General features: G+C 41.3%; 1 protein-coding gene across 1 annotated transcript in view; it reads right to left on the bottom strand.

The window, feature by feature from the left end:
- Positions 1-26,033, bottom strand: part of gipc2 (GIPC PDZ domain containing family, member 2) — a 71,148-nt gene that overhangs the window by 14,520 nt on the left and 30,595 nt on the right. Inside the window, exons 2-3 of the mRNA XM_043698703.1 lie at positions 10,170-10,355; positions 605-785 (exon numbers count right to left, since the gene is read on the bottom strand). Coding sequence (XP_043554638.1) covers positions 605-785; positions 10,170-10,355 — 367 coding nt within the window. The remainder of the gene's footprint in view (positions 1-604; positions 786-10,169; positions 10,356-26,033) is intronic.

Raw genomic sequence — 26,033 nt, 5'->3', positions numbered from 1 at the left:
ATTCATAAGGCAACCCCTTCATCCCAAGAATCAATCCAGTGCATCTCATCTGAACACAGTCTCCAAAGCCAGTACATCATTTCTTAAATGTGGTGAATAAAACACAGTACTCCAGGTGTGGCCACACCAACAGCCTGTACAGTTCTAAACAAACATGCCTGTTTTTAAACTCCAGTTCCCTTACAATAAAGGCCAAAATTTAGTTTACCTTAATTACTTGCTGCACCTGCATGCTAACTTTGTCTTTTGTGCTCAAGAGTAACCAGATTCCTCTACACTGCAATTTGTGGGAGCTATTCCCCATTTAAATAATTATGTGTCGTTTGATACTTCCTACCAAAATACATGACTTCAGATTTTCCTACATTAAATTCCACTCACTCAAATCATTTAACCCCTTACAGATCCTTGCCCTCATCACAATATGCACCTATCTTTGTACCAGTAGCAAATTTGGATACATTATATTCTGCTCCCACTTCAAGGCATGAATATAGATTTAAATAATTGAGGCCATAGTATCCATCTTTGTTGTTAAACAGCTCCAGGGTGGGCTGAGAGAGGAAGGAGTAGGACTGTAACCACATTAGTTGTCAAAACTTACCAAATGCTTTTGTCGTTTCAACCAGCTTCAAAGTGAATGTCTGGCCTTTTGGCAACTCTTTCAGCATCTTGGCCACTTCATAATGCCGACATCCCACTACACCCTGGCCATTAATTGACTCAATGTGGTCACCGACAAGGATTACTTTGACTCGGTCGATGATGCTGTTCTCTTTAATGCGCTAGAAAAAGAAAGAAAATGAAAATAACAAGCACTGTTAGGGTCAAGCAGCATTAACTTCTTTCCAATAAACACTCTGCAACAGAAATAGCTTGTGACTGTCAACATACTCAATATGTCTGCTATATTTTAATTCTTACCTCATGCTATATTCAACACATTAATATATTTGCACTCCTCCAAATCAGGCCTCTCTGCAATGCTGACTATAATCACTCCAAAATGTTATTGTTAATAAAGATATGTTTAAGTTGGAAAAAATCTCAGTTTAGGAAGCCAACATGGTTTAGGAAGCCAATATTCAAGCTGTCAATGTTCTGCTCATTGCTTCACTTGACGAAGTGCTACCCAGTTGGCTGTCTTCTTTCTAAACTTCTCAGGACATTGGCAGAATCACATGTGGTACCTTATCTACAGAAGAAAAAAAAACTCCAACATAAATGAATGAAAACAAAGCAGATCCAGCTATTCCTCATCTCAAACAGTGAGCCATACCAATGCAATTATGAGCTTATGTGATTAATACTGTAAACCTGAAATCTCTACAAAATATCACCAGGTCAGCAACGTCAAATTTGTACACTGCCTTTTGATCCCCAAGCTAACTAACAAGCTTCGAAAAAATCCAGCAACTCTGACAAATTAAGCAATACTGGACACCCATGAGATGCTGTAGGTCATCAGCAGAATTGCATTCAATCTCAGTCTGTAACCTCAGTGTTATATGTCTCCCACTTTAGTATCATTAACAAGATGTGATTTTAACTCTGTTTTACTGAAAAATGCAAGTAGGCATGCCAACAACATCCGTAGAAGTTAGGTAACATACAGTCGTACAGCACGGAAACAGACTCTTCAGCCCAACTTGGCCATGCCAATCAGGTTTCCGAAACTGAACTAGTCCCATTTGCCTGCTTCTGGCCCATACCCCTCTGAACCTTTCCTATTCATGTACCTGTCCAAAAATGTTTTTAATGTTGTAACTGTACCTGCATCTATCACTTCCTCTGGCAGTTCATTCCACATACAAACCAACCTGTGAGTGGAAAAAAATGCCACTCAAGTACTTTTAAATGTTTCTCCCCACATCTTAAACATAGCCTGGGGTAAAGACCTTCGCTATTCACTTTATCTCTGGCCCTCATGATTTTATAAACCTCGACTCCCCTCAGCCTCCGATGCTCCAGGGAGAAGTTCCAGCTTATCCATTCTCTCCTTATAACTGAAACCCTCCAGTCTCAGCAACATCACTGTAAATCTTTTTTGCACCCTTTCCTGCCATGGACATGATGAAATAATGATCAACAGATCAAATCTAAAAACACATGAACTTAGTGCAGGAACAGACAATTCGAGCCAGCTCACCATTTGATACAATCAATACTGATCTCATGTTGCCTCAACTCCACTTTCCTGCTTACTCTCCAATAACTTTCAATCATCACTAATTAAACATTTGTCAATCACCTCAAATTTATGCATGCTCCAGCAACCACCATATTCTGAGGTAGTTAACTCCACAGACTTTGAGAGAACTAGGAGGAGAGATTAGGACCCCAGGGTACAGCCTCAGAGTGATGTGATGACTCTTTCAAATTGAGACAAGGAGGACTTTCTTCAGCCAGAGGATGCTGATTCTGTGGAATTCATTGCTGCAGAAGGCTATGGAGGCCAAGATATTGAGTGTATTTACAACAGAGATAGATAGATTCTTGATTAGTAAGGGGATCAAGGATTACAGGGAGAATGCAGGAGAATGGGGTTGAGAAACATATCAGCCAGGATTGAATGGCGAAACAGAGTTGATAGGCCCAATGGCTTAATTAAAATTCTGTATTTTATGGTCTTATGCGGTTGTCTTCAGCAAATGTTCATCATTTTGAAATCTGCTATCCCTTTTCTGAGAATTATGACCTCTCGTTCTAGATTGCTCTATGAGGAAACATCCACTCTGTGTTTACTTTATCAGTCATCTTTAGCATCTTGCAAAGTTCAGTTAGATCTTCTCTCATTCTTCTAAATTCCAGAGTTAAGGCCTAAACTGTTCAATCTCTCTTCATAAGTCATCTCTGGAATTGAGCCCCAAGTAAGGGGATCAAAACTGTATGCTCCAAGTGTTATCTCACGACTGCTTTGTGTAGTTGCAGAAACACTTTCCTACCCTCTAATCCTTTAGTAATACAGAGAAATCTCGATTATCCGAATGAGATGGGTGGGCAATATTTCGTTCGGACAATTGATTATTCGGTTAATGTCTTTCCTCTGGGCCTCGGAATTTTCTGAAGTTCTCTTTTTCCTCGCTCTGCCTGCCTTTCTCCCTCTCTCTGTCTCAGGGTTTGTTTCTAAGCAGACACACACTTGTGTGTAAGGGGCCTGCAGCACTGCTGAAGCCTTCCACACTTCCATTAGTTCAATGGGATTGACACAGCGGTCACCAGCTAGGTCTGCTTCCCGTTCCGGAGACTAGCCAGCAGCACACTGCGCACGTGCCCCCTCACCCCCATCCACCACCACCCCCTAACCATGCGTGCTTCTGCCTCCCCAGTCAGCCCCCCCCAGGGCAGCCAGACTGGACACCAACAGCAAGACTGCTGTTGCCTTTTTTTTGGGGGTGGGGGGGTCTCAAAACAGCATATATACAAATATGCGCGCGCACGCACACAAACTTTTTACTGCAACATTTTGACAAGTTCCACCTTTGCCCTGTACAGGACAATGCTGGAGAGATTATCTGGGGAAGGGGGGGTTAGGGTACACCCCTGCGTAGAACTTCAGGGAAAGTGTGGGAAGAGAGAGAGAGCGGGCAGACAGTCATTTGGAGACGGTGCCTGGGCTCCCATCGATGCCCAGGGCTGTTCTTGACAGCATTTCAGTAAGCCGAATTCATTTTTAATCATTGTAAACAAAAGAAGTGATCAGTGTTGGAAACACCTCTTTGATGTAATGTTTCTATTGGGACCTTGAGATCTTCTTCGGATGCACCAGAATTCAGATAATCGAGATTCCTCTGTAAATGCCTTGATGTTCAATGGCATTACTAATCTCCTGCTATCAACATCCTCAGGGTTACCACTGACCAAAACTTGAACCAGTCATAAATACTGTGATGACAAGATCTGGTCAGAGGCGAAGAATTCTATGGTTGATAACTTACATCCTGTCTCCCCAATGCCTGCAACAATATAAATGTTATAATTGTGATGGAATACTCTCCATTTGCCCGAATGAGTCCAGTTCCTACAATACACAAAGCTCAAAACCATTCAGAACAAAGCAGTCTGCATGATTAGCAGCCCATAAGCCGCCCTCAAACATGAACTCTCTTTATCGCTGATGCATTGTGGCAGCAGTATGTGTCATTTCCAAGATCCATGGCATGAATTCACCAAGCCTCCCTTGACAACTCCTGTCAAACTCACAAGCTCCAACATGAGCAAGAGCAAGAAATGGGCAAGAGCAAGAAATGGGAATTCCCTCTGAGCCACACACCACGCTGGCCTGAAACTATATCACCTTTTCTTCACTGTTGCTGGGTCAGAATCCTCTTTCTAACAGCTGTGAGGGCCCTTATTCCCCGAGGACAGTCGCAGTTCAAGCAGGCAGCTCACCACCAACTCCTCTGGGGAAATTAGAGATAGATTGTAAATGCATACCAAGCCAGCCATGTCCATATCACACAAACGAATTTTAAAATATGAAATGCTCAATTTCTCTTGGAGTGATTAGTGCAGATGCTTTGAAGTTAGACAGATACATGGGGGCAAAGAGAATAGAAGATATATTGAAATAAATGGTCGCAAAGATGGCGGATTTAGATCAGGAAAAATGGAAGGACGCAAATGGAACATATTTCTGTGTGATTTAAACTATGTAATTCATTACAAGAGAGAGTCTAACCAACTCTCTATGCTCCACCTAGACATGTTTGAATAAAGCATATCTTTGAAGAAATTTCCCCAAGAAAAAGGATAGGAGGTGCACATTGATGAGAATATTCCTGGTGAACCAAGCAGCAAGATCTCTGTCAAAGATCAATTCTTAAGTAACCTAGTTATCCCAGACTGTCCACCTCAAACTATTTGAGAGTCACTATATTATTTAGTACAAACCAAATGTTTAAAAATAATGAAAAATGCAATTAAAAATAAAGAAGTTGGACTCCGTGCAAAATTGGGTCAATCCCCAATTCTCAGTCTCCAAACTTAAGAGACACCATAATCTACACTACCATAATGAATGAGAGAGGAAGCAACTCAGACTAATCTTGATTGTAATCAACAGATCTCGACAGGTAATAAGCTGTGAACTAGGCTGTGCTGGTTTCTATGATTTGAAGGTGCCGGCATTGGACTGGTTGGACAAGGTCAAGAATCACACCACAACAGGTTATAGTCCAACGGGTTTATTTGAAAACAATAGTTTTCAGAGTGCTGTTCCTTCCTGATGAAGGAGCAGTGCACCGAAAGCTAGTGCTTTCAAATAAACCCATTGGACTATAACCTGGTGTGGTGTGGTGTGATGTGATTTTTGATCATACTGGCTTCTCACAGATACACAATCTGCTGATAGGGAGGGGAAGAAGAATGATTACATTAACAACAATCACAATCAACATGCACAAATCTGTCATGCAGATCTTCAATGATAGTTTGAATATGCTTCAAATAGACAAAAGCTGTGACTTCCTACTTAGGCAGAGTCAGTAAAATAGGGTTCTCTCCTAAATGGCACTGTCTCTTTTTTTTTTAAATAAAGCACAGTCACTGTTTGAAAAACAAACTGCCACTTCCTCACTTCCGTATCTCTATCCTCCCACTTGCTGCTTCCTTCAGCTAGCTCCCCCAGGCCCTCACCCAAAGTGAGAGAAGTGAGCCAGGAAATGGATGAGTCAGAAAAAATGTTAAGAATTACTGAGTAGTGGGTGGGTGATTTTTGGGTTGATTAGGTTCAAGGTGTCCAATACATCGTTCATGTTAAAAATACACTTTAGAAACATAACTCGTTTTTACAACATGTTTATATATGGGAAAGTAATTTTCCTTTAGCATGGCCTTTTTTCAAGAACACATCAGAAATGCTAAAGAGAAGGCAGCAATGCAACTCTCTGGTATAGGCTTCTTACAGCCACTAGATGGCAATGCAATACACATTCATTCCAATGGTCCCTGGCAAACACAAGGCATAGGAGCAGAAGTTGGCCTTTCAGCCCATTGAGCCTGTTTTGCCACTGCGACTATGATGACCTGAGATCCAACTCCACTATTTCGCCTTTTCCCTATCAACCTTGATCCCCTTACTGACTAAATCTGTGTCGCAGCCTTGAATGTACTCAATGAATCAGCCTTGACAACCCTCTGCGGTAAAGAATTCCACAGATTCACTACCCTCTCAGAAGAAATTCCCTATCATCTGTCTCAAATGGGAGAACCCTTATCCTGTAATGATGCCCTCTGCTCCCTGACTCAACTATAAGAGAAAACAACTTGTCTGCATCTACTCTATAAAGTTCCCGAAAACTCTTGGATGTTTCAGTCAGGTTGCCTCTCATTTTTCTACATTCCAACAAGTACCGACCCAAGCTGAGAACAAAGAACAATACAGCACAGGGACAGGTCCTTTGGCCCTCCATGTGTTAGTTCCCTTCTTGAGATTCTTACACGCTTGATGCAACTGCAATACTCCAAATTCTGCGAACAGCCACAATTTATTTCAGCAAGTACAAGCCTTTGCAGGATCACTTAACACTCTTCGTGAGGCTTGTGGAGCCATATCAAGAGATGTCTCCCGATAAAGGGAACAGTCCCCCCTTTGTACAGGATTTTACATCACAGTCAGTCATGCATGCAAGACACCACCCCCTGCCACTCTCCCATAATCACATTTTATTTCTCAAAACAGTGAGTGATTAGGTTATTCCTCAAACAGCAGTATTTAGAGTATGAATTGATAGTCACATCCTGCCTGCAAGACAGAAAAAAAACACCCTCCTACCCCCAGGACATCCAATGTCTTACATGTCAGCAGAACAAATTAACCCTTTAACATCTCTCAAGCCTGTGCAGACACATTTTGCCCTTCTACACTAAAACTGTCTTCACAAAGAACAAAGAACAATATAGCACAGGAACAGGAAATATTCAATCTCTCCATACAAAACAAAATTTCAAGAGCTGTCATCAGCAAAGTCAACCTTTTCTGGACTACCTCCAATGCTAGTATGAGACCATGATGAATACAATTCAGATGTAATTACATGAACTGCAATCAGACAAGTATTTTTAGGAATGTGAAGCAGAATGCTTTCTTCCCATTAAAGTGTATATCCATGAACTTAAACTGTCAACTTGTTGACATTAGTCAATAGCTATTTCTGAGGACAGATAAATAACAAGCATACATATATGTGATTGAAGGACCCAAATGCTAACCGAAACAATTCAGATTTATTCCCTATTCTCCCAAAGCCATACAGAAAGGGGAATGGGAGGGGCATGTAGTCATAACGTCATCTTGGTCAAAATTTGGTTGAGAGTTTCACAGGTGTGTCAGTTTCAGAGTGGTTAGGTGTTTGTATTGATACATAAACAGTTATATACAAAGGGCATCCTGGAAAGTGACTTCTGTCAAAAGGAATATATTTTAATGTATTAGCTAAGTAATTGTGAATGGTACTGAGAGACAGCCTTAGGTAGCTTCATAAGTAGCTTTGTCTTCATGATCGGTTTGACCAATGAATCAAATCATTAATGAGGCACAAAAACGGAACATTCGGTAATATAAAACAGAACAGATTACAAAGAAGCAATCTAGAACTGTTATGGCTACATGATAGATCTTTGAATTCACTGAGATCTGATCCAGTGGGAATTTCATGGTTATCAGTACTTGAGAGTTTATAACCCAGAGAATCTAACTGCATATTTAATTGTCAATTACAATTTATGCCGTAAACCCTGTGAATATCTACCTGTGAACCTTCTAAGTTACTCTGGAAACTAATGACATATATCTTCCAACTCTAATGAATTCAATTACGTAAATGAGTAGCCAACCCTTGTTTTCACCTAGAATTATTATTCTGACTATAACACAGAAAAAAAAGGTCATTATTCAGGGCAAACACAGCAGTAATGATTTCCTTCCCCTTGCCAACATTTTACAGTGCTTATTATGTCAACAATGATCTGCTGGCTGGCTTTTTCACTTGGTTGACTGCCTACTGGAAATATCCACACCCAAACCCAACCCTTTTGGCACTTCCTCCTGCACTGAGCCTGCAAAAGGACACTGACATTGTACTTCCAGTCCCTGCAGTTGAGTACTTTTGTTTTAAATTACAGCATTCCCAATTTATAAGGTTTTTTTGAAAAAGTCTTGTACAGCTATGCAAAATAGTCTTTTAATTTTGGATTTTATCTTGGAATATGAAGCACAGGATGTGGCCATTCAGCACCGTGTATCTTTGCTGGCTCTGTTGAATGGAATTAATTAGTCTTCATTGCTTTCTGCCATAGCCTAAGCTACTCAGAGATGTACAACACAGAAACAGACCCCTCAGTCCAACTCATCCATGCCAACCAGATATTCTAACCTAACCTAGTCCCATTTCCCAGCATTTGGCCTGTATCCCTCTCAACTTTTCCGATTCATATAACCATCCAGATGCCCTTTAAATGCTATAATTGTACCAGCCTCCACCATTTCCCCTGACAGCTCATTCCATACACGCATCACCCTCTGGGTGAAAAAGGTGCCCCTTAGGTCTCTTTTAAAACACATGAAGATTTTATCCAATTTCTTTTTCAAAGTTGCACATCTGCTCTGTGACCTTCTAAAGTCCGCTTCTGATCATCATAGCTTACCACGTTAAGAAGTATTTTCATCTGTCCACCTGTTCTTTTGCCTTAACTCAATAGTTACAGATGACAAGTGTGCAATCCAAGCAGCAACACAGTTACATCCAGATAACATTTTCATCTCCAGTGCATCGTGCAAGAAAAAGGATTCAACATCCAAACAGGTCAAGACATTGCCATGCAGATCTGCTTAGCATTGGGTTACTAACATTAAGCTGAAGTTTTCTGAGCTTTGTAGAAGTAAAAAGCACACCAATACCCATTCCAAGATCATCATGTTAACACAATGCCACCTCAGGGGAGGTAAAGGCAAAAAGCAAACATTCTCCAAGTGAAGGTGGCTTTTTTCTCCCATGATGATGATATTCTCTCCCACCATGCCAAGATCTGCAGCTAACAAACTTTATAAATATACACAGCAGTACAGCTAACAAAAGCAGGCATCATCGAATACATGATCACTCTTAGCTTCAGTGGAAGTCATATAAAGATTGGCAGGAATCAAAGAAGAAGAGTGTAAACTGACAGATTGTACAGAGGTCTCTTTTGGACAACTGTGTCCAGTTCTGTTCAGCCAGTTTATAGGAAGGATATTGTTAAGAAACAGGGGGTTCAGAAGTGACTTACCAGGATGTTGCCAGGTATGGAGGGTTTGAGTTAAAAGGAAACGCTAAAAAGTTGGTACATTTTTCACTGGACTGTAGGAAATTAACAGGTGACCTTATTGAGATTTAGAAAATTGTGAGGGGTATGGATAGGGTTAATGGTAGATGTCTTTTCCCTAGAATGGGGGATTTCAAGACCAGGGGACAGAGACATTTAAGGACAGAGATATAAAAAAGACATGAGGAGATTTTTTTTTTTAAGAGGGTGGTTTGTATGTGAAATGAACTTGCTGAGGAAATGGTAGATATGGGCACAGTTACAACATTTAAAAGATACTTAGATAAGTACATGAATAGGAAAGATTTGGAGGGATGTTAACCAGGAGCAGGCAGATGGGACTAGTTTAGTTTGGGATTGTGGTTGGACCAAAGCATCTGTTTCTGTGCTATATGACTCTATGTACGAGCCCTGCCAATAGGAACACCAGAGTCCAATTCAACTTGCAATATGATTCTCTGGATACAAGTCACTGGCATAATGAGCATTTACTACCCATTCTTAACTGGCCTGAAGATGATTTAATGAATCAACTCGCACCTCAGTACTCATGATGATGATACTGTTACACTGCAATGAGGTAAGTAGGAATTTGAACAAGTCGAACTTGATCTAGCAAACATGAAGGAACAGTGACATACATCCAAGTCAGGATGGTGTGCAACTTTATTTTAAGAGGTTAAAAAAAACCTTCAATAATCATACAGATAAAGTTCAAAACAGCTATCAATAGCAGTAACATTTGTAACTGTATTACTAGAGCAAGCAACAAAAGGGAATTCCTTGACTAGAAATGTTCCACATTACACTTGATGGAAAGTGAGTGCGACTTCCTCCACTTGCTTAAGTATAGAATTCAAACCTACTTTTATAAAAGCAAATCCGGCCCCGTTGTCAGTTATAGTTAATCCCAGAGCATCCTCTGCTTTAAACACATCCACTTCTTTCTTCAGGCCCTTTGTGTGCGCAAAAATAAAATCTTCCAGGCCTATTTGTCCTCCAAGAAGTTTTTCCATGTCAATTCTGTGCGTATTCAATGTGCAGAAAAGAATCTGTGTGGGAAGAAAAACATGAATGGTGAGCATAGGACAGCAGGGGCCCTAACCTACAGGATGACACAAGTTGCCTTCAAACTAGTTATTTCTTGCATTTATCAAACAAATCCATGAAAAATTTCAACCCATTCAACTCATAACATTTGTAGATTTGCCAATTAGTTTACTCCACCACTGTTGATGTTTTTGGTTCAAACTGGGACTTTCTCACTGCTCATCTATTTAAACAGTGTTTTGATTATTTGTCCCTAAAATCCCCATTTGTAGTCCAGTGCCAGTTTTTGCCCGATTCGGAGAATGATTTTGCTATTTTATTGTAATTGTTAAATCAAATCTCAGCACAGTTACAGCACAGGCAAATGCTATTCAACCTGCTGTGACCACACCAGATTTCTACTAAGGCAACTCCCTCAGTACCACTCCTCCACCTGTCTTCCATTGATTTAGTTCCTCCAATTCCTAGCAGTACAATGGACAGCAAGACAAGGTCACGAGTCCATCATAATTCCTCCTCCCACCATCTCTGGTTCCTCTTCAAATAACTGTTCAATTTCTCTTTGAAGGCCTTGACTTTGTCTCTGCCACACACAGATCAGAACACATCACTGTTCTTTTGTTTATTTTGCTATTTGCTTTAAATTGGTGTCCTCTGATCTTACCACCAATGGAAAGGTTCTCCCCATCTACTCTGTGCAGAACTTTAATGATTTTAAGCACCTCAATCAGGAGACTTCTCTCAACAGAAGAGTCTAGGTCTAACCTCTCTAATTTCACTGAATTCCTTCAGCCCTAGATCCATTCACAACAATTCCTTTCTGCATTTTCTTAATACCTTCACATGCATTATCTAGTGAAGTGCCAGAACAGGACATTACTTCAGTTGCGGCTGAACTAGTGTTTTATACAGGCTTATCACACTTTACTGTTTTTGTATTCTATGCACCTCTTCAGAAAGGCCAGAGTCACTCATAGTATTATAGAGTCATACAGTCATAGAGATGTACAGCATGGAAATAGACCCTTAGGTCCAACTCGTCCATGCCGACCACATATCCCAACCCAATCTAGTCCCACCTGCCATCACCTGGCCCATATCCCTCCAAACCCTTCCTTTCATATACCCATCCAGATGCCTGTTAAATGCTGCAATTGTACTAGATACATGATTTCATTAGCAAAGGCAGTAACTGCTAACTCTCTCAGTTAGCAATGTGGGTTCCTCTCTCTCTCTCTCTTGCACTGACCTCACCATGAGCTTCCTTTGCCTGTTCTTCTCCCTTTCAAAACTGCTGTTGTTTTGACTTTTTTTCTCCAAAGTTCCAAAACAATGCAACTGCATATGAAACAGTAATTGCTGCTCCTAGAATTTGAGGAAATCACCTCCAACACCTAAACTACCTCAAAAAAAAGGCTCAACATGTCCTGTCACCTTGATGATTTGTGCACATATACTCAGGGTGCTATGGCTTTTCTACCACTTTAGAACTGTACCCTTAATGTTGTATTGCTCTCCTCACTCTTTCTTTTAAAAGTAATCTTGTAAAACTTTACAATTGTCTCCATTAAATTTCATCTGCCAGTTGTCTGTCCATTCCACCAGCCTGTCTATATCCCCATTAAGTTCAACACTAACCTCCTCATAGTTCACTACACTTTCTAGTTTTGTCATCTGTTAATTTTCAATTATGCCCTGCACACCTGTCTAGATCATGAAGTAAAATATACACAAATTGCTTTTTGAAGACCATTGCTAAACTGTATCATGTAAGGATCTAAAAAAGGATTTAAAGCTTATTTACAGGCATTTTAATCAGAAAGATTGAGGAATCATTAAATAGCAACAACATATGGTCACCAAAAAAATCAGTGACTGTGAGGACCAAAGGAGGGGAAGTGAATAGGATGGACAGAGTTTACCTGCCATTTCAAATTAACTGCCATTCACTACGGAAGATCAGTTTGTTTCATCTGTCAGCATCTGATCCAGTTACCACCATGTCAGCAAAAAAATCTTATTTGTCGTCTATGAACTCATGTCCCAATTCCTTTCACAATCAGTGAAACTATTTTCAAATGCCATCATCATTAGAATGTTAGGAAACGAGACAGGCAATTTTCCAAATAGAGCTTGTACAAATGGCAATTAAACGATGTCCAGCTAATCTTTTTGGATAAGCCTTGTGATATAAAGAGCAGCATTCCAGCCTGAACCATAAACACCAGGTTCACAAGGTCCACTCCAGGACTTGGTGGCCAAGAAGTTGCATTTCTAAAATGGCCGGGGGGATGATCATCACCTTCCACTATATCTATGATGAGTAGTAAACGCAAGCAAGTCTCCTGGTCAGTCATGTTTGATGTGGAGTGCCAGTCCACAAGCTACAGCCTCTATAACAGGGTGCAAGCTAGTTGTCAGAGTCATAGGGATGTACAGCACAGAAACAGACCCTTCGGTCCAACCAGCCCAACCCAATCTAGTCCTACATCCATCCAAACCCTTCCTATTCATATACCCATCCAGATGCCTTTTAAACGCAGCAATTAAACCAGCCTCCACCACATCCTCTGGCAGCCCATTCCACACACGCACCACCCTCTGCGTGAAAACATTGCCCCTTAAGTCTCTATTATATCTTACCCCTCTCACCCTAAACTTATGCCCTCCAGTTCTGGACTCCCCCACCCCAGGAAAAAGACTTTGTCTATTTATCCTATCCATGGCTCTCATGATTTAATAAACCTCTGTAAGGTTACCCCTCATTCTCAGATGCCCCAGGGAAAACAGCCCCAACCTGTTCAGCCTCTCCCTATAGCTCAAATCCTCCAACCCTGGCAACATCCTTGTAAATCTTTTCTGAACCCTTTCAAATTTCACAACATATTTCTGATAGGAAGGAGACCAGAACTGCATGCAATATTCCAACAGTGACCTTCCAATGTCCTGTACAGCCGCAATATGACCTCCCAACTTCTGTACTCAATACTCTGACCAATAAAGGAAAGCATACCAAATGCCTTCATCACTATCCTATCTACCTGCGACTTCACTTTCAAGGAGCTATGAACCTGCACTCCAAGGTCTCTTTGTTCAGCAACACTCCCTAGGACCTTACCATTAAGTGTATAAGTCCTGCTAAGATTTGCTTTCCCGAAATGCAGCACCTCACATTTATCCAAATTAAACTCCATCTGCCACTTCTCAGCCCATTGGCCCATCTGATCAAGATCCTGTTGTAATCTGAGGTAACCTTCTTCACTGTCCACTACACCTCCAATTTTGGAGTAATCAGCAAACTTATTAACTATACCTCTTATGCTCACATCCAAATCATTTATATAAATGATGAAAAGTAGAGGATCCAGTACCAATTCTTGTGGCACTCCACTGGTCACAGGCCTCCAGTCTGAAAAACAACTCTCCACCACCACCCACTGTCATCTACCTTGGAGGCAGTTCTGTATCCAAATGGCTAGTTATCTTTATATTCCATGAGATCTTCCCTTTCTAACCAGTCTTCCATGGGCAACCTTGTCAAATGCCTTACTGAAGTCCACACAGATCACATCTACTGCTCTGCCCTCAATCTTCTTTGTTACTTCTTCACAAAACTCAATCAAGTTTGTGAGACATGATTTCCCATGCACAAAGCCATGTTGACTATCCCTAATCAGTCCTTGCCTTTCCAAATACATGTATGTCCTGTGCCTCAGGATTCCCTTCAACAATTTGCCCACCACCAATATCAGGCTCACTGGTCTATAGTTCCCTGGCTTGTCCTTATCACTTTCTTAAATAGTGGCACCATGTTAACAAATCTCCAGTCTTCCGGCACCTCACCTGTGACGATCGATGATACAAATATCTCAGTAAGAGGCCCAGCGATCACTTTCCTAGCTTTCCACAGAGTTCTAGGGTATACCTGATCAGTTCCTGGGGATTTAACCACTTTTATGCGTTTCAAGACATCCAGCACTTCCTCCTCTGCAACATAGCCGCTCTAGCCATGGAAACAGGCACAAGCACGTGTGTTGCCTGCCTCATCCACCACAAGGATAGAAACGAAAAGATTTGTTGAACAATAAATGTATGTCACGACATCAGGTAAGATTCGTGCTCTCATTTTAATAAGTACCACAGTACTTTTTAATGTCCAACTACGGAAGGCACATGGGTCATTAGTTTAATATCCCATCTGAAAGACAGTAAGTCAACCATGTCCTCTTGAATTGCAATAAAGAAACAGTAGGAAAGAACAAAAATTCCAAACATTAGAGGAGCAAGGTATGCTTTAAAACACCTTTCATATTGGTGCAATTTGGAGAAAGGTAAAGATACATTATATATGTAGAACTAGCTCCTAAAGATTCACTGCTTAGGTGGAAATGCTGCTGCCCTGTTAAAAATATTCTTTGAAGTACCTTTCTCATCCTACTGGATGACTATGAACATAACTGTGAAATATTTACAAAAAAAGGCCGATAAAGCACCTTTCATGATGATGAGTTAAGTCGCTGAGATCTTGTTCTGTTCTCTTGGCAGAATCGTTCACCTGTTGTACACTACCTGCTCCAATTAGTGACAAAATCATGGTAAATCACAAATAAATGAAAGCAATCAACTTTGAGCAACTGGAAATCTTGTAAAGGAAGCTGTCAGTCGAATAATGCATCGTGCCTAAAAGCATATTGATGAGTCCAAGGTTGGAGAGGACGGTAACCAGGTAAGTCACAATTGTTGGCAATGAAGAACAACCAGGAACATAAAGAAATGTGGACAAATAGATGAATGCAAAGAAAAGGAAAGACAAAAAAGACAACTGAAAGGAATGATGGAGATACAACATTTGCAGATGGATTAAAACAAGGAACCAGTCAATAAAGGAATAGAAGCAAAAAAACTAGGCTATCATAATCGAACCCCTGAGGTTTCAGAAAGATTGTTTCTAATCTTGCGCGCTCTGTCCTTTGTTTGTGGGTGGCACGGTGGCACAGTGGTTAGCACTGCTGCCTCACAGCGCCAGAGACCCGGGTTCAATTCCCGACTCAGGCGACTGACTGTGTGGAGTTTGCACGTTCTCCCCGTGTCTGCGTGGGTTTCCTCCGGGTGCTCCGGTTTCCTCCCACAGTCCAAAGATGTGCAGGTCAAGTGAATTGGCCATGCTAAATTGCCCGTAGTGTTAGGTAAGGGGTAAATGTAGGGGTATGGGTGGGTTGCGCTTCGGCGGGGCAGTGTGGACTTGTTGGGTCGGAGGACCTGTTTCCACACTGTAATGTAATCTAATCTTAATTAAAACTAACCTGCAATTTACCTTCCAACATGGTTGGCAGTCTCTGAAATATGTTTCCAAGTGAAGTCAGTCATTGTTATAAATAGGTAATATGATTTTATGTCAGACAAGATCCCACAACTTAATGTCAGATCATTTGTTATCAGGATAAAACAAAGAAGTGCAGATGCTAGAAATTAGAAACACTTCCTTTCTGAAAGGTCACTGGGCTCAAAACATTAACTGTGCTTTCTCCTCACAGATGTTAACAGATCTGCTGAGTTTCTCCAGCAATGTCTGTTTTTGTTTTGTTATTGTTATTAAGCACTACTTGAGAAAGAAATATCTGTCAGGGTACCAGACAGAACATGAGGTCTTCTTTGCAATTTTACAACATAATGTTTCACACACATCTCAAGAAGGTAGATACAACCTCAGCTTAATAGCAGCATAGGTGTTCAAATATCAGTGTCCACTCTCAGGCAAACACCCCTAAGTAGAGACATGGTTTATGGTTAGCTGCATTGGGAAAGGCCACAATGTCTATACGCATGATACAAGACTCCCAAAAACAATGCTCCATTCCAAGCTGCATCACAAGGGCTTAACAGGAGGGCAGAGGAAATGTTTCAAGGCTGTCCTCAAAGCCTCAGAGTCTGAAATCCAATCGACAATCTCTTGCACAAGACAACCCAAAGAAGCATACACGAAGGAGTGAAACCATTTCAAGCAGCTCAAACAAACCTCGGTGGAAACCACATGCAAATACTAGAATAAGCATGGGAAAAGAGTATTCCACCTTCAAATCCTCCACCTCTGACAGGGTAGTGAAACCAGGATTAGTTAATTTAGTCACCTCAGGGCCCACAATTCGAGTAAAAATACAGAATCCTCTATCCCCAAGAGATGGACCAAAAAGGGGATACTACCCTTCACTAGTTCCTGGGCAAGTGGCAGTCTTTCAAGCAATTATTTTTCCCAAAACTCTTTTGTTGTTTACATGAACTTCAAATTCCACATCTTGGTTACCTCGAAGGTCAGGTACAGTATCTCATTCCCTCAACTGTGAAGGTAGAACTTAACCACCATAACAAATCTGCAATTTCCTTACTTTCGGTTATGATATTACCTGTATCTGTTTCTGAAGATTTTATGTTATACTGACCCTCTTGAAAATAAACAAAAACTGTGTGTTAACATGGATAAACCCAAGTTTCTTTTTGCATTCAATTTTGCAGGTCTTCCTTTTTCAAAGAAAAATCTTCCTTTGCGAAACCTCACACCCCCAGCCCTCCGAGTCCACACAATCCTTTGCACTTTCATAATCACCTTATAGTTTTATGTAATCACATCTGTTTTGTCAACCATGGCTGTGTTATTTGCTCTGGAGAGTTCTCTCCTTTAGCATAGATACTGGCCCCGCATAAACTTAAATGCTTTTTCAACACATCCCACTGCTCATGTTTATATTTAACCAATAACAGTTTTGACCAGTTGCTATCAGTTTCACCCTCTTCTGGTTTAAATTAACCTGATGAAAATCTAGTAATTAAATTACTACGTGAATACTGTTCTAATACAGAACATATTATTGGCGTATGTTGTTGTATAATACATAATGCACTGTAAATACTCCAGTCAGATATGAACGGAGCAAAAACCTGATTTAAATTTCCAGTTGACGACCTCCTGTCAGATGCTTCCAAGCCAAACACTCACTCCAGTGCATTTATTCATTTAAAGAAATGCTGCAATACTCCTCAAGCTGCACTTGCATCAAAGCAACAATGTTATTATAATTATCCATAATAACTTCAAGGATGTGAAAGGCCTTGCTCACAAATTAACAAAGGCTCTGGAGGGAGATACAGAGGAGGACATAGAATGAGCACTTCAATCAACAGAGTTGACAGACACCAAGAAAGTTGGGGTAAGAAGGAAGTTGACAAAATTAACCCCAGGGCACAGTCGGCAGTGAGTTCAGCAATAGAGCACTTTGTTTGCTGCTTATAGTGAAGTGATGTCTTGTGATTCAAAGGGCTATTTTATAAGAGGCCAAGAGGCATTGCAGGAAGCTGTAACATAGCTGAACGAGTGCCAAGCCTGGGAAAGATAATGAACTGAAGGATCGGGGAGGGCGGAGTATCTGCAAGAGAAGTGAAAAATATTGCAGGCAACAGGAAAAAGAAGTTGTAGATGGACAAGGATGAAAGAAGAAAGTGGAAACAGGGTTATAGTTTCAGGTCTGGAGCAGTAACCAGTATGGGCCAGTGAATTTCGAAAATCAAAAAATTTTCTAGCATTCTTCCATCTGCAGAGAAGTGTTGGAGTAGCTGCATAACGTACACTGTCGCTGATGACTAACGAAGCCTATCCCTTATGGGGAGATTCTGACTCGAAGTTGCCGAGGGGCTTTTGGGCTGTTCTTTTTGGCAGCCATTGTCAAGCTACTGCAGCTAATGTCCATTGCGCACATCAGCCTACTGGAGACATTACTGTTTTCCTCCATCATCAACTGGTGGTTCCTAAGTGTGACACTCCATGCCTATAGTCTTCATGACAATGCTTGCAAGCATCCATAAAGCAGACCTTGAACAATGACATATAAGTATTATGGGAATACATAACCAAGTGGACAACACTAAGAGAGAATCAAGAATTCAAGTCTAATTGAACAGTTCGATAACATTGCTGCAGATAGGATGCAGTCCGCACATAGCATTGTTTGATTAGATTAGATTAGATTACTTACACTGTGGAAACAGGCCCTTCGGCCCAACAAGTCCACACCAACCCAACAAAGTGCACCCACCTAGACCATTCCCCTATGTTTACCCCTTACCTAACACTACTGGCAATTTAGCATGAACAATTCACCTGACCTGCATATTTTTGGATTGTGGGAGGAAACCGGAGCACCCGGAAGAAACCCACGCAGACATGGGGAGAATGTGCAAACTCCACACAGTCAGTCACCCGAGGCGGGAATTGAACCCGGGTCTCTGGCGCTGTGAGGCAGCAGTGCTAACCACTGTGCCACCGTGCCATCCACTTGCTGTCCAGGGTTTGGATATAGGTGCACAAAGTAAAGTGCAGATGATATTTGAAGGGTAAAATATCAGAAGATGTTGTAGGAACAAAGATACAGATAATGTGCAGAATCTGCTATGAAACATCATTCATCATCGGTAGTCCCTTGCAGGTGAGGATGACTCTCTTCCAATCTCCGTAGGTGGCTGTACAGACCATTGAAGCTACTGCAGACTCTCTTACACTTGGGGCAGAAGGTGGTCACGGGAAGGTGTAGGTGGGATGTTGGTATGGAAGTGCACTCCTTTCGCTGTTTTCAGGTGGCTTTTACTTTTCCCCTGGCAGCAAGTCCCAAGGTGCACGATGCCTTCCTGGATGCTCCTTCTCCTCTACTTTGGACAGTTGAAGACCAGTGATTCCAGCACTGAAGCAACATGATGGTGAAGTTGGAGGTCACTATTAAATTCCAGATGTTGGTACTTAAAATATTATTAACTCACATGGCAATATGAGAAAAATGGTGAAACATCTAGATCAGAACATTTAATTCCGTGACTAAGAGTACAGAGTGATGTGAGACAACATCAAACAAATATAAGACTATGCCAATGGGCCATCTCTGATAATGTGCTAGATCAACTCTGAGGTCAGGGCAACAAGACACATAGCAAATGGCTTCTTTGCCAAACCTGTAATTTGTTTATCTGACTGTAATGTTTATCCTTTTAACTAAGTCTAACTTATATTGTGAATCACTGTAAGGTAATGCAACTTCTTTACTCTTTTATTCCTCTTTTGATTTGTGCCTTGGTAATTTGTACCAGAGATGGCGCCATGAGAGGTGACATTGTAAACTTTTCACTGTACTCCTATACTTGAGTACACATGACGGCACGGTGGCACAGTGGTTAGCACTGCTGCCTCACAGCGCCAGAGACCCGGGTTCAATTCCCGCCTCAGGCGACTGACTGTGTGGAGTTTGCACATTCTCCCAGTGTCTGCGTGGGTTTCCTCCGGGTGCTCCGGTTTCCTCCCACAGTCCAAAGATGTGCAGGTCAGGTGAATTGGCCATGCTAAATTGCCCGTAGTGTTAGGTAAGGGGTAGATGTAGGAGTATGGATGGGTTGCGCTTCGGCGGGTCGGTGTGGACTTGTTGGGCCGAAGGGCCTGTTTCCACACTGTAAGTAATCTAATCTAATCTAATCTAATGACAATAAAGGATATTCTATTCTATATTCATACATTTCACAGAGCTAGTTCTAAAGCAAGATGACAGAAAATAAGCAACCAAATGGGGAACATATCGAACTCTGCAAGACAAGGTATCATAGTTGAAGTATATCCTGAGCAGTACATTGAGCTGTGTTTAGGGGGGTGGGGTAGGGAGAGAAGTATGATACTGTGGGAGGACAGACTGAATCACTGGAATAAGAAAGTTAAGACAGATATCAGGAACTTATTGCAGGAGCAAGCAACACATCTAATGATCTGGCTCTGGCAGTAGAGGAAATTATCAATTTTCTGAGGATGAGGTATGTCCATTTTAAAATGTTGGATAGATAGGTGTAAAGTATCCCCATGATATTGCTATACATTACAGTAGTCTGAATATTCAATTCGACATCACACAATCAGTATAAATCCATCACAGAGAAATCACTACATCCTCTTCCTACTCCCTTTCTATCATATTCGTCACTTAGAACTTGGTTGCTTTTCCTTGTTCATCAATACCTGCGCGCAATATAAAAATAAAACTGAAGTTGACTTTAACTGGGCTGTCAATCCACATAATGAAGTTCAGCGCATCAAGAATATTTGGTGTTGTTTAAAAGTTAAAGGAAAAAGTACTCGTCTGATGAAAGCTGTATGCTTTCTATATACGTGTGTTTTACTTGTATGTATAAATATCATTTTTAAAAGTTTGGATTTCAAATTATGGGTGCTGATTACTTTTGTGAAGGATTTTTAAAAATGTCAAAATGTCCTACCAGATCCACAACCATTAAGTGTCAGAGGGTAAGTGACTGCATACTGTGAATATTAAAAGAAGGTAATTGATATAATGGGAATTACAGCAGGGAGTGCAAACATTGAAAGGTATTAACTTGTTTATGGTTTAGAATAATCAAGGCTTAATTTTAATTTAAAAGCTTTGAGGGCAATTCTGGAGGAGACCTGACTGGGTTAGAAGCAAACAAGCAGAGGACAGTTCACCTAAAGCTCAGTTAACTTGGTGTAAACATTTAACTTGTGAAACCTCCAGATCCTTGGTGTTCAGTGAGAAATCAGACTGTTGGAACACTAAGGAAGTCTCAGTTTTCACTATTCTGTGCATTCATGAAGGCAACTTCACAGTTTGCAGGTCAGAAGTAGGAAGAATTTAAGTCAAACCTCAAGATTTGGAACCTAAGGTTTATAACTGTGAATTTGGATTGCTATCAAGTGATGGTGTTGGGGTAAAAAATACTTTGTTTTCCTGTGTTATAAGATCTTTCAAACCTTGTTCGCTGTTTAGATAGCTTGATATTTTTTCTTTCTTCATTATAATGTCATTTCGTTGTTAGATAAAAGTCTGAAACCTTGTGTGTCTATGTTGCTGTGAATAAACTGCTAAGTTCAAAAGTGATCTTATCAAGCCAGATTTCATTCTGGGATCTGAACCAGAAGCAGTACGGCACGGTGGCACAGTGGTTAGCACTGCTGCCTCACAGCGCCGGAGACCCGGGTTCAATTCCCGACTCAGGCGACTGACTGTGTGGAGTTTGCACATTCTCCCCGTGTCTGCGTGGGTTTCCTCCGGGTGCTCCGGTTTCCTCCCACAGTCCAAAGATGTGGAGATCAGGTGAACTGGCCATGCTAAATTGCCTGCAGTGTTAGGTAAGGGGTAAATGTAGGGGTATGGGTGGGTTTCGCTTCAGCGGGTCGATGTGGACTTGTTGGGCCGAAGGGCCTGTTTCCACACTGTAATGTAATCTAATCTAATCAGTAATATCAAGTGATACCATAAAACATTTGGTATCTCATCTAAGTCAAAATAACTACATCACTCACCTTGAAAGACCAAAACACACAAATAGAAAATGGGACAGAACACCAGCGCTTCACCGGAGGCTCACTGATGATGTTAACTAACATGGTGACAAAACATCTGAGAACAAACCTACTAGCTCAGTGAGCAAACTCACACAATCTCATAATAACCAGTTTGCATGGCCAAATATGGAATCAAAAAGTGATCACATGATGAGAACCGATTATGAACCTTTGACGTCACACAGCACCAGTGTCGTCCTGTTTCCCCACCTCAGTCGAAGCAAAACACTCAGAGACACGGTATAGTTTTATCTCCTTCTTTATTCTGGGCCCTGGAGGGATAGAGAATGATCGCCCATGTGCGCAGGGACATAAGTTCTCGGTCTTATATCTCGAACAGTAGTTTCTTAGTGAATTATATAGTCATTTTACAGGGAGGAGCATCCAGAGTAGGCAACATACATATTGATTGGGTGTCTGTTACAATCAGTGAGTGTCAATAGTAGACATTAAGCCATCTGCTGTTACACAATGAATGTTCTTAACTTTAACTGGCTTCACAGAATGAATACTTTTCACCTTGTTAAACTGACCTTACGTACTGAATGCTTTCAATATTGTTAAATGGCTGGACATAATGAATGCTTTTCCACCTTGTTAAGCCATTGCCATTGTCTCCAGCACCCCATTGTTAACTGCAAGTTCTTATCTGATCTGAGTCATGCTCAACTGAACTTCTTGTTTCACAAAACTCAGAACTTAACTCTTTCCCTACCCACTTATACCTCATACTCATTCTCACTAGCATCTTGTATCATTCAAATATTGCCCTCACTACAAAGTAAAGTTTGAATTTACAGACTGGCCAGTGAATTGAATAAACTTCCTGAAAAGTATGGCAAGACTACTGCTATGCTCCAAATGCAAGCTACAACTTTTGATAACTCAATTACATATTAATTTTCAATTAACCTCCATTACTACAGATAATCAACATTGCACTCTACAACCCAATGCCTAATGTTGGCATAGTGACAGCTCAGTATCAAGATGGTGCACAATTTCTTGACAATGCAAAAAACAAGTTGGGCAAAATGCCAATCAGCTGAAAAAGAGAAAATACATGGATTGATAACACTGATAAGTGTAGCAATAAATTCTGCCTTAACTAGTGGAGACCAATCACATGAACAAAAAAAAAAATTTAACCCTACAATTGACTTGGGCATGTATTGTAGGCTGACACTTAAAATCATTAAATGAATGTTGTAGTTACAAATATACCATCTTTTCAGATAGCATGTTAAATTGAGCTGAATGCAAGATACTACATGGTGAATTCAAGCAAGTGTCAGCAACTCATATGGTCTGCTTCCCTCTTAAACATTTAAAAAAAGAAACAAATTAAACACACAATGAACAAATGGTCTTGGCACTGACAAAGTGGGTGAGTTTTTGCTTATCCAACTGTGTAACACTTCAAGACACTGGAAGTGATATGCTTGCTTCTTTACAGCGCACATACCAGAATACTGGCAGCAGACTACACAACCTTTTCTACACCTGTGTAAATGAGATGTATAAAACATGGGGTTTTTCCAATCGCTCCCAGATGGAAACCAAGGTACAGAGTTGCACCATCAATGGATAATTATACATAAAGTAATGGGTTTTCACCTCAGCTCCACTCGACTAGACCACAACAGTAATTCCTGCAGACAAAGGTTGCCTGGGCACATTCCAAAACCAATGACTAATCATCTGAAGAATAAGAAAATTAAATTCCCAAGATCCCAACCAAAGGGCGTTCTTCATACAAAAGGCAATTTCAATTGCAAAGGATCCAGAATATCCAATCACCTTACAGCATAAGTCACTCTGAGTGACTTCCAATCAGTAAGTGGCCATCTTCTAAGTAGCGGACAAACAGCATAGGCTATTGGCTGCAATAAAAAGTAGACAGATCACCCAATGCTTCAAGACCAAACTATGTCTCATCCTGTTGTTGCAATCCCAATAATTTTGAGCCTTTTTGGAACACAAAACTTTTATCGAACTTGAAGTGCACATGGCACCAACTCCCAGCTAATTGGCTCACTAAAGAAAGAGGATGAAAGGAGTCTAACTGATGACCAATCTTTGCAGCCACTTTGATTTTTTGAAATATCACCTAACCTCAGCTATTAACTTCATATTCAACATACATGTCCTTACATGAATGCAGAGTGGCAGTAGCATGTATTGATTACAAGGTGTACTGCTGTATCTCAGCAATCCTCCTTGAACAGAATCTTGAGAAACTGCAACCTCTGCCACGGAAATGGATAAGAACAGCAGATATTTGGGAATACCAACACTTCCAAGTGACACACCATTGTCTTATAATCAAACCTCTGTTGCTGGGTCAAAATCTTGACACTTCCTCTCTTGCAGCACTATGGGTGTTCAAAGTCTGTGAGAAGATTTGTAGCTCGCACGCTCGTTGTTGTGGTTCTGTTCGCCGAGCTGGGAATTTGTGGTGCAGATGTTTCGTCCCCTGTCTAGGTGACATCCTCAGTGCTTGGGAGCCTCCTGTGAAGCGCTTCTGTGATCTTTCCTCCGGCATTTGTAGTGGTTTGAATCTGCCACTTCCGGTTGCCAGTTCCAGCTGTCCGCTGCAGTGGTCGGTATATTGGGTCCAGGTCGATGTGCTTATTGATTGAATCTGTGGATGAGTGCCATGCCTCTAGGAATTCCCTGGCTGTTCTCTGTTTGGCTTGTCCTATAATAGTCGCGTTGTCCCAGTCGAATTCATGTTGCTTGTCATCTGCGCGTGTGGCTACTAAGGATAGCTGCTGGTGTTCATGGATGCGGATCGTTAGCTGTCTTCCTGTTTGTCCTATGTAGTGTTTTGTGCAGTCCTTGCATGGGATTTTGTACACAACATTAGTTTTGCTCATGCTGGGTATTTGGGTCCTTTGTTCTGGTGAGTTGTTGTCTGAGCGTGGCTGTTGGTTTGTGTGCTGTTACGAATCCTCGTGGTTCCAGTAGTCTGGCTGTCAGTTCGGAAATGCTCTTGATCTATGGTAGTGTGGCTAGTCCTCTGGGTTGCGGCGTGTCCTCATATGGGTGTCCCTACATACGAAGGACTGCATTAATCTAAAAAGACTTGAGGGTGACAAAATGTACTCTAGATGGGGATTTCAATGTCCACCACCAACAATGGCTTGGCAGCAGCAATAATGATGGAGCAGATCGAGTCCTTAAGGACATTGTTGCTAGACTGGGTTTGTGAGGGAATGAACAGAGAGAAAAACACTCTCCCTCATCCTTACCAACTGCCAGCTGCAGATGCATCTGTTCATGTCAGTGTGGCTAACAGTGACCACTGCACAACCCTCGTGGAGACCATATCTCGCCTTCACATTGAAAATACCCTCCATCATGTGGGCACTATCATTGTTCTAAATGGGTCAGATTCTGAACAGATCTAGCAAGACTGAGCATCCTTGAAGCACTGTGGGCAATCAACAGCTGCAGAATTTATGAGATTTAAAGGTGCTGTGTGCAATATTTGAGCATCTTGTGGTGCAGGAGTAGCGTCCCTACCTTGGGCCACAAAGGTACAATTTCAAGCCCCACATCCAATTTGCAAGGTTGATGACAAATATTTATAAACACCAAGTTGCTATCAGTGAATCTAGAGTTTGGTCAGCCCAGTACAGCTTCCTCCACTAAGGCCAGGTAAATTCATGCAAAAACAACTTACCCATTAACCAGTCTAGTCTCTAAATCTAAGACTCCATGTTGCCTACAAAATAGAGTTAAAAAGTGGCATCCATGGAATTGATCAAAAATCAGGCTGCATTTATTAATATGGCTGCCTGAACTCATCACAAAGAAACTGCAGATGCTGGAATCCACAAGGTAGACAAGCGGGAGACTGGAAGAACACAGCAAGCCAGGCAGCATCAGGAGGTGGAGAAGGCAATGTTTCAGATATGGGTTACACCTGAAATGTTAACTTCTCCACCTCCTGATGCTGCCTGGCTTGTTGTGTTCTTTCAGCTTCCTGCTTGTCTAGCCTGACCTCTATCAGTTGTTGTTACTATTAATAATTGCAGAGCCTGAAATTGAAAACCCTTGCCAGTTTCAGTCATCTGATCCTTGTAACTATAAAGAGATTCAAAAATGGGTGGGTAATGCTCAAGGGTAGTCACATTTTGGAATAAATAGTTGAGCACTCTAACAGGTGCAAAAAGCTCATGAAAGTGTCTCAAAAGCCGAGTTCCACCAAAGTGACGCAAACAACAGTAATGGCAAATCATCAGCACAGCGCTTCATCTAATGGTGACTAATTTCC

The sequence above is a fragment of the Chiloscyllium plagiosum genome, chromosome 11 (assembly GCF_004010195.1).
Source record: "Chiloscyllium plagiosum isolate BGI_BamShark_2017 chromosome 11, ASM401019v2, whole genome shotgun sequence".
NCBI classification, from domain to species: Eukaryota; Metazoa; Chordata; class Chondrichthyes; order Orectolobiformes; family Hemiscylliidae; genus Chiloscyllium; species Chiloscyllium plagiosum.
The sequence above is the reverse complement of the archived record's forward strand: the minus strand, read 5'-3'. Positions and strand labels throughout refer to the sequence as shown.